Source organism: Triticum aestivum, chromosome 5A, assembly GCF_018294505.1.
Source record: "Triticum aestivum cultivar Chinese Spring chromosome 5A, IWGSC CS RefSeq v2.1, whole genome shotgun sequence".
Classification (NCBI taxonomy): domain Eukaryota; kingdom Viridiplantae; phylum Streptophyta; class Magnoliopsida; order Poales; family Poaceae; genus Triticum; species Triticum aestivum.
Genome location: NC_057806.1, coordinates 3942157 through 3956962, shown reverse-complemented (window position 1 = coordinate 3956962; position 14806 = coordinate 3942157). Strand labels below are relative to the sequence as shown.

Below are 14806 nucleotides of genomic sequence, written 5' to 3'. Positions count from 1 at the left end.
TAAATGGCAACTCTACGGTCAAGAACTTTGGTGATCAACTTATATGGGCATCTCAACAAGCAGATAGGCCTGTATTGTTGGATTTTCTCGGCTTCAGAAACCTTAGGGAGTAGAGTAATAACTCCATAGTTAAGCCGTTGAACATCCAGTGTCCCTTGGTGGAAAGCTTTAAAAAGGGCCATAATGTCATTTTTGACTATATCCCAACACACCTGATAGAACTCAGCAGGAATATTATCGGGTCCAGGGGCTCTATTAGGAGCCATGTCGAAAAGAGCCTCTTTGACCTCTTGTTCTGTAAATTCTCGACAAAGATCTTTATTATCTTTTTCATCTAATTTCTCTTCAGGGGACCAGGTTCCCGGGTCAAGATGAACCCGGTTACCAGGGGCTGGTCCAAACAGCTCTTTGTAGAACTCAGTGGCGTCTGCAATCAAATTGTCCGTGCCTTCAATCAATGTCTCTCCCACTTTAAGTGATTGGACTGTATTTTTACGTTTCCGTCCATTAGCAATTTTATGATAATAGTCAGTGTTCAGGTCTCCTTTGAGCAGCCAGCGCTCATGGGACTATTGAAGCCAAAATATTTCCTCATTAACCAGGAGCTCATAGAGCTCAACGTTGATGTCCATTTTTCTACTATACAAGTCAGGAGGCAACATATCTTCTTCTTCCAGTTTCTCAAGCATAGATAGTTCCATACGTAGTTCTTCTTTCTTTTTCTTATCATGCCCATACTTATTCGAGCCCCAACCTTTAAAATAAGTTTTGATTCTTTTCAGCTTGATGTTCAGGGTATCAATTGGATCTGATGAAGCTACTTTCTAGCCCAAATTCTCCTCACAGTGGGCATGAACTTGTCATCATTGATCCAGGACAGGTTAAAACGAAATTCGCGGGGTTTCGGGGCTTCGCGCCCCTCTTCCCCGGAGGACAGCAGGAGTGGGTTATGATCAGACAGCTCCCGAACTAGTTTCCTCACTGAGACCAATGGGAAAATATCTTCCCAACATTCAGACATAAGGATTCGGTCTAGTTTTTCCAGCGTGGGATGAGTCTGGTTGTTAGTCCAAGTATACTTCCCCCCATTGATGTGGATCTCCCTAAGAGCTAGTGTATTGATAATGGAGTTAAACAGGTCAGTGGCTTTGTTGTTCACCATCTTTTTATTCTTCTCTCCCGAATGTCTTGGGATATTAAAATCTCCCCCCACAATGTAGGGTATGGTCATGCCACTACAAAAGGATGCTAGCTCCACCAGGAATTCATTTTTGAATTCATCATGCGCCGATCCATAAACTACCAGCAGCCCCCATTGAATTTTCTTCTTTTTGTCAAACAACACTAGTTGTAGAACATATTTGCCCTTAGCACAGGATACTATATCAAAAGTATCTTTCCTCGTACCACATAAAATGCCCCCAGATTTCCCCATAGAGGGCACCCAGTTCCACTGGAATATGTCAAAGGGGTCAATTCTTTTCAAACACTTTGGTGTGAATTCTTTTTTTGTAGTTTCTTGTAGACCCAGAAAGTCAAGGAAATGGTCACTAATCATGTCTGAGAGGCAGGTGGCCATCCCTTTCTTGCCTACCCCTCGACAGTTCCAAATGAGGCCTCTCATTTGGAACGTTTTTTGTGGAATTTGGCTCTAGTAACCCTACCAGGAGACGGGGCAGGGTTACATAACAATTCTTTCTCAGTGTTGTTTCTTTTCTGACTCCTAGTCACAGGCCTAGAAATTTTGATATTGGATTTATTATGTTTTTTATTCTTAGGTTTCACAGAAGAAATACGCTCAAAAATATGCTCTTCCTGGTCTAACCACTCTAATATCACAGGGGTATTCCTGCCTAAGCCATTTGTCACAGTCATGTTATCCTGCTCTTTATCATCATTATTATCTTCTTTTTTATCATCTAATTCTTTTCGGGCGCACTCAAGCTCTCTAATAATGTCAACAACAACGAAATCATCATTGGGTATTTCTACCCCTATCTTATAAGCTCTGCTAATTAACTCATTATCAGAAAGCACATCAAATGAATTTTTGGAAGTAGGAATATTATTACCTTCCAGATTCCTCTTACTAGCCATTTTTTGGCCTTATCCTCCACCTTGTCCTGCATTCCAGAAAGGTTACGCTTGCTGAATCTCAGCGGGGCTTCAGTTGCTAGTGGAGGAGTGAGAATGATCTCTTCAGTGTTTTCAGGGGACGGGAGTTGTACCACATAGCTGCACGAAGTCTTGATCCCAGGGTCCACCTCACCAGTTACCTCCACAATCTGAGAATGGTTAGAAGCAGCCTGACGGGGCTAAGCATAATTATTATGTATGGCTCTCTTCACCTGAATGACTTGAGCAGTTTTCTCCATGACAACAGGATTCCTGGGGACAATCCAGTTGGAGGAATCTCCCTTGCCATCCTTCATTTTCTCCTCAATTTCTCTCTGTAATGTTTCAATGAGCAGGGAATTGTCCCCATCACTTTCAGTAGAGGGAGATCCCTCCTTATCATCGTATAGCAGGCGACAGGACTTGCCACCACGGTAAGAGCCCCCAGTATTGCCATGCCCAGCAGACTCAGGCTGCGGCATCCCTTTTTCTTGTTCAGTACGTTTTCTTTTGAGGGTCTGGTCTGGCTTGGTCCTTTCATCAGGAATAGGATCAACGGTTTCTGTGTCCACAGGATTTTTAACCAAAACCTCCTCAACCTCATATGTAAACCTGTAGAAACGTCCTGCAAGCACCCCTTCAGCAGTGGCAGGGAGTTGAGCTATCGATCTACAACCGATTTTAGCTCTGACAGAGGATGGGCGGTTTATGGTAGACATATCAACTTCCAGAGTAATTCCAACAAGGCCTCCCACATAAGCTACAGTTTTATCACATCTCTTGTTAGGTGGAATTTTTCCGACCTTAACCCAAGCAATCTCTAACAGTCCCTCAGAATCAATATCCTCAGACCAAGGAGAAAACTTGACACTGACCCCACACTTTTTCAGTTTAATATTTTCAACAAAAAGAGCTCTGTCAACCTCTCTAGGGTTCGGCATTCTCATGACAAACTTTTGTGGAGCAAAGAATCTAGCAGAGCATCGCCATCCCTGGCCAACGTAAAAACTCAACTCATGTTCAATATCTTTGGTCTGAGCAGAGCCATCAGTAATGGTAACAACAATGTTGAAAATGTTATCCCTACTCTGCCTATCCACGCTGTAATCAGGAATGTAAAAGAAGCCCTGGCCCTTAGTTTGAAAAGCACACATCACAGGTGTGTAATCCCAAGGAAAGAACTCATTGCAGACAAAGGATAGGTGACCTCTTTTCTTACATCTATCACAAAGAGCCTGAGGACACCTAACAGTGAAATGCCCAGGAAGATGGCAGATCTGACAAGCATCACAAGGAGGAACGATAGTACCAGAGGAGGAGTACTCGCGATTAGCAGCAGTGGCAGTGTTCTTCTCGAAGGCGTGGTGAGCCTTGTCGCTTCCGGCATCACCACCACGCAGCTCCTGGCGGTGGGGACGAGGTGCCTGCTGCCCATCGGTTCGTCGCCGGCACCTGAGACTCCTGCAGGTCGCCACCATCCCCATCCCATCTGGATTGCCGGGTTCGGTTTGCCTGCAGGGCGCCGGCCGCCTCATCCCACTTGTCGTTGGTGGTGGAGGAGCTTCCCATCTCCGTCTTGCGCTTCCAGACGTGAGAATCGAAGCCGCGGCTGCGGCCACGGTCGAAATGCCCAGCGCCGCGCCCATGGCGGCCCGCACCAAATCCGTCCCCTCTCATCTCAACAGGTGGCTTCTCTTTGGATCTAGCAGCAGGATTCGCGGAAGAACTCGTAGGTGGATTCTCTTTGGATCTAGCAAGGGGATTTGTGGGGGATTGAGAGGCAACTACTTGGGTAAAAGAACGCAGATCGCCATGGATTTTGCCCTCCCACCAAGCAAAGCTAGGACGAACCCTAGATCTGGCGAGAGGCGAAGTGCTCCAGAAGTGGGCGAGCCCCTCGCCGAGATCCAAAATGGGGGAAGGAGTAGCAGCCGCAAGATTTATACCCGCGGCGCCCCCGAAAACCCTAGCTCCATCGCTCTCATGGCGGTTGGATCTCCCCTCGCCTACGTGTCGCGCATCCGTCCCATGGCGGACCGGTCTGCGCCCCAGAACCCCTGGTCCATCTGTCATACGTGACGCTCGGCGGTGCATGTCCCTATCCGCACGAACGCTCCCATGCATCGTGAGCCCACGCGGTGAACCACGCGGCAGTGCATCCCCGTCGGAGATTCCTCCGTTCGCCGGAGATCTGTCATGAACCCTAACAAAGTGGCAGGGAAAGGCGACGATGTCCCCGATATCGATCCACTCACCAGGGCGTAGGTATCGTGCATCCACCGTGTACCCCCTAGTATCGAGCAGCACGATCCGGAGCGCCTCCCTGCGCAGCCAGAGCTCGCCGTCGTCGAGCGTGACGTGACTAGCGGTCGCCAGATCCGCCGCGAAGCGAACCCTCCAGCGTACGTCGCCAGCCATCATCAACTACATTTAAATTAAAATGGGGCTACCTTATGTTAAATGTCTACTCCTCAGATGGAATTAATAGGAGTATTTGTCTAGATGGTAAATTGATTAAGTTAAATGTCTACTCTAGTGGAGCAGTTTTGAGCCACTAACTGAAAATGTTCAGGTTCTAAAAATGTCCAGGTTTGGACTTGTAGTTGTACTTTACAATTCAAGACAACATGGATCTGAGCAGCAACAGAAAAATAGAACAACAGAAAAACAGGGCACCACAGAGCTCTGCAAACTGAAAATTATACAGGTTGTCTCATACAGTAAAATTATGGAGTCGGATAAGACCTTCTTGTATTACTGTCTTTCAGAAACGACAGTACAAGCTAAACCCTGGACAGTAAAATGTTGGGACCCGACACCCTCGCGTCAAGACAGTAACACAAAATATGTAACAACTTTAAATACAAATAAAAATGATTAGGGTTCAATGCATAGTGGGCTCAGATTCGCCTTTCCTCGATCATATAACCTACCACCGTCATCTCTTATCACCAGATCAATCTATTTATACAGTAGAGCTGCCTTGGTTATCACTCAACAAGAATGACCATCCAAGGACAACAACAAGTATCACATGATCAAAAAGGATTCTAGAGACAAGAGGGAGGATCCAACTTGATACCCACAGGTGCCTCGATTGCTCAAAGGCACACTATTTCCAGCCAAGGTAATCATCATTGCCCAAGCACGAACACCACTTGAGAATAAATAAGCAACATCATATAACCTACGACGGCGTAGAAAGGGGCTAGGGTTAGGGAAAGTGGGGAGCAAAGAGGCGGCGCAAGGGCAAGCGGAGGCGGCGGCGCGAGGGCAAGCGGTGGTGGCATGCGAGGCAGAGGAGATCGAGAAAGGGAGAGGAGGAGGTGGGACGAGCGAATGTGAAGGAGCGACGGCTAGGTCACACCTATGTGGAGATTGGATATTTTTCCAACCATGGGAAATGACAAAAATGCCTTCGGCAGCTATCTAGTTTTACACGTGGTGGAAAGCCTACAGTCGCGCGCTGTTGCAATTGGAATTTTATCTAACGGCTCACGACGATCTAGTAAATATTCGACGTCTCACGTGAGCCGAACCCGAGATCCGACGGCCGGAAACACATCAGAAAACCGATCAGACGGCTGAGAGTCGCTAAACTCTGAGAGCGTCCGGTGCTCCCTCTGTTTCTTGAGCTATGAGGATTCAGGGTTCATTGCATAGTGGGCTCAGATTCATCTTTCCTCGATCATATAACCTACCCTCGTCATCTCTTGTCACCAGATCAATCTGTTTATACAGTGGAGCTGCCCTGGTTATCACACAACAAGAATGACCATCCAAGGACAACAACAAGTATCACAGGATCAAAAAGGATTCTAGAGACAAGAGGGAGGATCCAACTTGATACCCACAGGTGCCTCGATTGCTCAAATGTACACTATTTCCAGCCAAGGTAATCATCATTGCCCAAGCACGAACACCACTTGAGAATAAATAAGCAACATCATATAACCTATGGCGGCGTAGAAAGGGGCTAGGGTTAGGGAAGTCAGGAGCAAAGAGGCGGCGCGAGGGCAAGTGGAGGCGGCAGCGGCGCGAGGGCGAGCGGTGGCGGCGTGCGAGGCAGAGGAGATCGAGAGAGAGAGGAGGTGGGACGAGCGAATGTGGAGGAGCGACGGCTAGGTCACACCCATGTGGTGATTGGATATTTTTCCAACCATGGGAAATGATGAAAATGCCCTCCGCAGCCATCTAGTTTTACACGCGGTGGCAAGCCTACAGTCGCGGGAATTTTATCTAACGGCTCACGACGATCTGGTAAATATCGGACGTCTCGCGTGAGCCGAACCCGCGATCCGACGGCCATTACGCGTCAGGGAGCTCGATCCAACGGTCCAGAATCCAAACGAACGTGAGAGCTTCATTTTGTTTCAGACTCTAACAAGGGGATGCTAAACTCTGAGAACGTCCGGTGCTCCCTCCGTTTCTTGAGCTCTGAGGATTCAGGGTTCATTGCATAGTGGGCTCAGATTCACCTTTTCTCGATCATATAACCTACCCCCGTCATCTCTTGTCACCAGATCAATCTGTTTATACAGTGGAGCTGCCCTGGTTATCACACAACAAGAATAACCATCCAAGGACAACAACAAGTATCACATGATCAAAAAGGATTCTAGAGACAAGAGGGATGATCCAACCTGATATGCATAGGTGCCACGATTGCTCAAAGGCACACTTATTTCAGCCACGATTAATCATCATTGCCCTAGCACGAATGCCACTGATCAATCTAGCAAATCCAGGAGCATAGCTATAGGACCAGGGCATCCACATGTAAACCAGAGCATCACATGAGCTCCTATGATAGCAACTAAACATGAACAATAGCCTGGAAACCATAAAATGGCATGGATCCACAACTACAGAGCTCAAGTAGGAACCGATGCATGAGTAGGGCATAGAGCATCAACCAGACGAGCAGCACATCAATATAGCCATGGCCATGTCCCATACAGTAGCCGAAGTAGAGGAGCAGGAAGAAGATGGACCTCACCGAGGCAGGTTGTAGCCGAGGCAGTACTCAGTGCGCGCCGGGGTTGCGCCTGAACGTCGGCCAACCGGCGAGGAACCGCGTCGGAGTTGCGCCTTGCACCGCCTGGCCAACGAGCACGAATGCATCAAACAACCTGTGTAAGAAAGGCATCGTTGTTTATCAGAAACAATTATTTAGGAATTACTATTTAGCAGAAATGCATTTTTTAGCACAAAGATATACACAGGAAAAATACATAATCAGATCCTTCCATCAAAGGTCACAGAAAACAACAATATGAAATCAATATGTTAGTTAGAAAATGTTTTGGTAGAACATATTCAGAACATCCATGTGCCGTAAAAAAGGAACTTGACCTTGCTGCAACCATCTCTGAACCTGACACTACAGTCTGAACCAAGGAAAAGGAATAACAATGCAACTTTCTAGTCCTTACTGCTTTTCTTGTGAGCGAATGCATAATAATTCAGAGGTGGCATCATACAGAACAAAAACAAAATGGCTCCAATGAAGCAAGTATTGACCAAATAAACATATAAAGAGTTAGATAAACAACTAAACGCCACCAAGGCGTATAAAATTAAGAGGACGTTAGATATGCAATAACCCACGCGCACTGGAGGTCAGCAAAAATCTATTTATACAATGTAAGCATCATAGCACTCCTAACCAAACCCACTCATATTTTCCATTTCCTCTTCTAAATCATGTCAGGTCAAAACAGATATACAGCTAGAAGCGAAGACTGGATAAGAGGGAACAAACCTTGAGGCTGAACCCACTCGAGTAGTCCGATAAGGAGCAAATAATCAAAAACATCTAAACTGGCATCAGAGTGGTCCAATAAGGCCCAAATCCTCAGGCTCGGCGGTAGCATCCAGATTGGTGAGGCATCACTAATCTAGCTCCAAATCCAAGACCATGGCGGTGGCAGAATCCAAGATGCTTTGCAAAGTGCTCACAGAAACCCAACGATTTATCTTTGGTCTTCTAAGCCATGTTGATGAATTATATACAAGTAACATGCACTCGACTTACATAATGACTAACACCACTGAGCAAAGAACTGGGGTGTAGGTGATGAGTACCTGATCAGAATAGTCTTGCCTACACCAGGAGGTCCAATCACCAATATGGAGCCGCTTCCCGCCACCAGATCATGGATCATTTCCGCGCTGCCAGATAAGGACAAATCAGGTACCAGAAAAAATAAAAAAGGCAACAAAAACCTAGGAATCTTGGCAGACCGCAACAAAAAACTCCTAGGAATCTAATCATATCCAAGCACATAATGCATCCAACCACCAAATTAAGAAAGGCAACAAAAATCTGCCACGAAAATATGCACGAGGCCGAGTCTCCCGCAAAGCAACAACAAATACCAGGGATCCAAGCAGACCCGGGCACCTAATCCATCCAAAGGAACCCGACCAGATCCAGGATGGAGCAGCCAATGCATCCAAAAAAATAACCAGATTTGAGCAGCCAATACATCCAAAAAGCTACTGGAGCCGCACATAACAACAAGTAATTTAATCATATCCAAGCACCTAATGCATCCAACCACCAAATTAAGAAAGGCAACAAAAATCTGCCACGAAAATATGCACGAGGCCGAGTCTCCCACAAAGCAACAACAAATACCAGGGGTCCAAGCAGACCCGAGCACCTAATCCATCCAAAGGAACCCGACCAGATCCAGGATGGAGCAGCCAATGCATCCAAAAAAAAAAACCAGATTTGAGCAGCCAATACATCCAAAAAGCTACTGGAGCCGCACATAACAACAAGTAATCTACATATATTCGCTCTGCTAGACAGGAAGGAAAGGAAGAGCTCACCAACCAGGAACCTTGCAACCTCTCGACACGGCAGCAGACAGCGGGCCGACCGAAGCCTCGACAAACAGAACAAACAACATCCACAACGGACCTGCAATGATAAATTCAACACAAAATCAATGGAAACACAAAAACCTAGAACTGAAAGAGAAGACCGGCATCTCTATCAATTGCTTCCTCTGAATCCCTACCTATCAGCTGCCTCCTCTGAATGAACAAATGCAACGGGCTTAACCCTAAAAGTAAGAGGTTCCTCTGTATTATGTGTTGTGTTATGAATCAACTAAGCAAGGAAGTAATAGTGCAATGAGATATTGTCCTTTTAGCAAGGAAAATATTGTCCTTATTAGGGGCATGGAAATTGAATCTAGTGAATACTTTAGTTCCTAGTGCATGAATAAAAACAGATCCCTACTTCAAGATAATCATCTTACATGTATTTTTACCTAGGATCTTGGGAGGAGGAGCAGGGGTGGGAGGGGAGGGCGGGGGAGCTCACCATGGTCGGGATCTCACGAGGAGGCGGCGGGGTAGAAGGGTCTGGTGTTCACGGTTCCTGGTGCCGGATCGATCCACCGAAGAGTGTGGCGCCGGTTGTGGAGAAGGAGGCGACCGTCGGGACCCAGCTAGACGGCGGCGCGGATTCAGAAGCCCCGTCCGTGTCCGTGGCCGTAGCCATGGTAGATCTGGCCGCCACCAAGGGAGAGACCGGCGGTAGGGGGAGGGAGAGGGAGAAGGTGGAAGTCGCCGATGGAGCACTCACGGGCAGCGCCGGCGAGTGCGCGGTCGGCCACGACCACCTCGACCTGCCGCTATGCAGGGGGAGAAGGAGGGGAGGGCGAGTCGGCGAAGGCGGCGAAGGAGGCGAAGGCGGCGACGCGACGGCAGGGGAGGGAGAGGGAACGGGCGGCGGAGGCGGCGTAGAAAGGGGCTAGGGTTAGGGAAGTCGGGAGCAAAGAGGCGGCGCGAGGGCAAGCGGAGGCGGCAGCGGCGCGAGGGCGAGCGGTGGCGGCGTGCGAGGCAGAGGAGATCGAGAGAGGGAGAGGAGGAGGTGGGACGAGCGAATGTGGAGGAGTGACGGCTAGGTCACACCCATGTGGCGATTGGGTATTTTTCCAACCATGAAAAATGACGAAAATGCCCTCCGCAGCCATCTAGTTTTACACGCGGTGGCAAGCCTACAGTCGCGCGAATTTTATCTAACGACTCACGATGATCTGGTAAATATCGGACGTCTCGCGTGAGCCGAACCCACGATCCGACGGCCATTACACGTCAGGGAGCTCGATCCAACGGTCCAAAATCCAAACGAACGTGAGAGCTTCATTTTGCTTCGGACTCTAACAAGGGAATGCTCTCTAATCGATCGACGACTATTCGAACGTACGTACTACAGCTTGCTTGCTTGCTTGATGCTGCTGACCCCTTGCACGCTGGCCACTATTAATTCAGACTGCCACTAGAGTATGCGTACAGTGACTGCCACTCCTGTATGTTCAGATTGGATTGGATTGGATTGCTCCATGCCTTGCCTGGAGTTGGAACAGCATGCTTGTCTGCCTGTACGTAGTAGGTAAGCACAGTGCATAGATAGTACCAGGATTTTACACCTAGGCGTGCAGGAGGCAGTTTCTGGAACCGGCCGGCCGGCCAGATCGAGCATGCATCACCACATGTCCAGCTTTTCCCGGTCCCTTATCATTATCAGATGGGGTGAGTGGAGATTGTGCGCCTGCATTTTCCATTTGTCCAAATCACCTCGATCGTCGATCGCCCAATCAGAACGTGTTATCAACAAGGACTCAAGGAGCAACATCTGCACGTACCAAGATGCAGGGCCTATTCGATTCAAAAGAATTTTAAAAGACTGAAATCATTAGGAAGTTGTTCTAATTATTCCTTTGCATATCATTTTTATAGGAAATTTTGCATACACTCAAACCTCATTAAAGGACTCCTTCGTTTTCTTTTTCCATGACGCCGTCAAAGCAACCGAAGTCTTGTATTCAAATGAGCATTTTTGTAGATATATGTGAATCAAAGATGCCCACAACCACATCGATCATTGCACTATGAGATGGATTGACGAGCTAGCACAATATGTTTCCACTACTTCTCCCACCAAACCAAACCCTGCCATCTCCTGTTCAAAGGCACTCGACCTAGGGTTCCCTTAACTAAATGCATTCGACTCAAACATCAGTTTAATCCCAACCAGAGACCTGAAATTCAATTTTAACTTTTACACCTAAATATATTCAACAAAAATTCCAACACGTAAATATGACTAGTCTGCTCTAGGACAGGGAAGAATGGTGTATTTGTGTTTCCACGCACGTGGGAAACAATTACACTAATTTTCCAAAATGAAAAATATACAGACCAAATCGATCGGCCGATCAACCTCTGTATCAATCAATTAATCATGTAATACTCGTCATTTACTAGTAGCTAGTGGAATTAAGACCATACATATATACATTGCTGTCGTACCGTAGTACAAGCAGCCCCCCTCGATCTTTGTACACGGTTGCAAACTGAACACCACCACTAGTATACATCAACTTAATTTCCTACAGGAGATCGATCAGTATCGCGAGAAGCTATAGCTAGGGCGGGGGCAAGTTGAACTGAATGAAAGAAACAAGAGATCGATTAGTACGCAGCAAGTCAAAATTGAGTAAGCAAAATCTAGCTAGCTAATGCCAATCTTCAGCCCCTAGCCAGCAACATTAAGTGACTGGTATCTTAAGATCCAAGAGATGTATGGTGAATCCATCACATGGAGTATATCTTCCAGATGGTGTCAAAAATGTCTTACATTTTGAGACAGAGGGAGTACAAGTCTAAGGATCATTCTCTGCTTGTTGGATCATGCTGGTCCTGCATGGCTACAAAAGAGAGAAAGTCGGAAAGAGTGACACATCATAGTAGACCTTTTTCTATTCGGTGGCACAAAAATGAAATGAGACCAACAAGATTGGTCACATCAAATAATCATGAACACATGTGATAAAAAACTTTTAGCCAAGGGCTTGTATCCTGTGGCGAAACTCAACACAACAGGGTCGGAAGGATCATGGTGAAGCAGTAGCAGGTGGATCTTGGTCACCGCAGAATCTACTTGACAGAAGCCATTGCTTTGAAGAGAAAGGCCTGGGTTTTTTGTAAAGTCTGGGCTGTTCCTCAGTGATCGTCGAATCAGGTTATATGAAGCTTATTAGGGCATGCACTGGTACTATTGCAATTGTAGAGTCCATACACAGCGATCCTTGCTGATTGTTTCCAAAGAGCTAGACATATTGGTGCAATTTAACTTCCAACACTGCTCGCGGGAGGCAAACAAGAGGTGGCGCATAATCTAGCAAGACATAGTTTTGATTCAAATTCTAATGTTATTTAGGATGGTGGTAGGTACCCTTTCTTTTGTCTTGCAAGATGTACCACCAAGTCTTTTTATCTCTGCTCCGATCTACATGTTCAAATACATTTGTGGATTCTTTTTGTACTTTCTTATAACCATTTAAAAGTTTTAACTTAATCGAATCTGCTTAAAACAAAGTAAGCATTGGCTCCAAATGCAAAAATAAGAAAAGCGTTTTGGTTCTTCCCGCCAATTTTTACCATTGCTTATGAACTGTGCACAAGAAAAAAAAACCATGGCATCCACGCGTGTAAAAGTAGTATTGTAGGCCCATTTTCTTCATTATCATTACAATTAGGAAATGATGGGCAGTGTTATGTCTCGCTTCTAGCGAGCGCGACCCTCGCCTCGCTTATGAAGAAATACATTGGGCCTGGCTCAAAAAGCATGAAGTTAAGCGCACCGCATTTTTCTCTAGGAAGCATGCCAGGATTATCTCCAGGAAAGCACACCACAGTTCTCTCCTACAAAGCATGCTCGGTTTTCTTCTTTGAAACATTTTTTCTCCATTCTATATACATTCAAAAATATTCTTAAAACTTATATTTGTACTTTTCTGTTTTACTAACTAAAGAAAAATGCTCATGAAGTGTAAATAATTATTTGAGAAATTATTAGAAATGTGTGACACATTTTAAAATTGTTCACATGTTTGAAAATATGTATATGACATCCAAAAAATATTCATGCCAATATCAATGTTTATTTGCATAATCTGAAAAATATACCCGTAATGTTCAAAAAATTGTTCATGACATTTAAAAAGTATTCACATGTTTAAAATATGTCATTATAGACCATGTAATGTAAAACTTTGTTCACATAATTTTTAAAAATAGTCATAACATATAAGAAATACCTGTGCTATTTTCAAACAATTTTTCATAACGCCAAAAAAATGTTCACATGTTTAATAAAATATTCATGAAAATGTAAATGTTTGCGCAATCTTTTAAAAAATGCTCTTGAAATTGTAAAAAAAAATATTTGCGCATTTTTTATAAAATGTGAAATTTTTTCTGCGATTTGTTTATAAAATGTTCATGACATGTAGAAACATGGTCATACACTAAAACCATAAGGATTAAAAAAATTCATGAATTTTAGAAAGAAAGAAGAACGAAAAAAATAAAGCAATAAAGAATAGAACAAAAGAATAGACAAAAAAGGAAGGGTCAAGGATAAAGAAAAACATAGAAATCTGTCCAGTCTGGGGAATGAGTGGAGGTGGTGTAGTGGCACTTTAATCAATCCGTTCTTCGATCTACATCTTTCATAGGTGAGCATATGTACGTGTGTGCACAAATAACAACATTTGTCATCACCTCATTGATCACAGTGTTTTTTCTTCTGAAGGGAGGGGTCTCCTAGCGTCTCTGCATCACACGGTCCACACAGCCTACTGCCAGTGCTTCGTGTTGGCAACAAGGAGCAGTAGGCACATACCCGGGTCGACTACATCGACCGATCATTCCACTATCTAGTTAGGGTGCTCCGCAAAGTGAATTAGGATCTGGTCTTACGCCCCTTACGGTTGGACAACATACTATAGCTCTGTTCGGATCCACTCCGCTTCAAGGCTGCAACTCCCGGAGCGGAGGGAGCGGCAGCGTAATCGTACGGAGTGGCTGAGACCCAGCTCCTCGTACGGAGTGGAGTTTTGAAACGGGAGAGGTACCGAACAGGGCTTATATCTTCTTTGAAAGCCTAGATACGTCAATGGTGGAGAGCGACGTGTTTACTCAGAGCCATCCATGGCCGGCCGGCATGGACCCAGCTACATAGCAAGGCTGACTCAGCTGAAAGAGCCAAAGATCATTACCACGCAAGTCAATGGAGCAAGCAAAACCCAACCCAGCTAGCAAGCTACTGGACGACGACGTATGTGTATATATGCATGCTCCGTGGAGGCTGACTCTCTTCACTCTGGTCTCCTACCAAGCAAGTTGCCTAGCTAGAGATATAAGTACTCCCTCTGTAAAGAAATATAAGAGTGTTTACATCGCTAATTTAGTTATCTAAACACCCTTATATTTTTTTACAGAGGAAGTACTATAGATTAGATTTAGGTTGAGTCAGCAGACAAAAACCAAAGTCATGCATACTGCCATTACACTGAATTAGAGTGATTGGCACGTCCAAGTGGCCAGAGGATGTCTAAGATCCAAGAGGCATGGTCCATCACTGAAGGAGTATATATTCTAGGTCTTGTACCATTCTACGAGTCTATATGGATCACTCTCGTGAGTCATGATCACTAAATTATCAATGCTGGAAGGATGTGTATGTGCATGCCATGGAAGCTGCTCAGTTGACTATCTCAATGGACATTTGTTTGACTAGCGGCATCTATATATATCTTTTCTTTTATCGTGGGCGTCTATAATTGTTGCCACGTGGACCTAATGTCCGGGCCCGGGCTGTCAT

At 45.5% G+C, this 14806-nt stretch overlaps 1 protein-coding gene across 1 annotated transcript; it reads right to left on the bottom strand.

Moving 5' to 3' along the window:
• Positions 1-1620: 1620 nt before the first annotated feature.
• LOC123106219 (uncharacterized) lies at positions 1621-3761 on the bottom strand. Its single transcript, XM_044528445.1, has 4 exons — positions 2700-3761; positions 2349-2546; positions 2073-2285; positions 1621-2019 (listed from the first exon to the last, which is right to left on the bottom strand). The coding sequence occupies exons 1-4, from the start codon at positions 3759-3761 to the stop codon at positions 1621-1623; spliced, it is 1872 nt and encodes a 623-aa protein (XP_044384380.1).
• Between the last annotated feature and the right edge of the window lie 11045 nt (positions 3762-14806).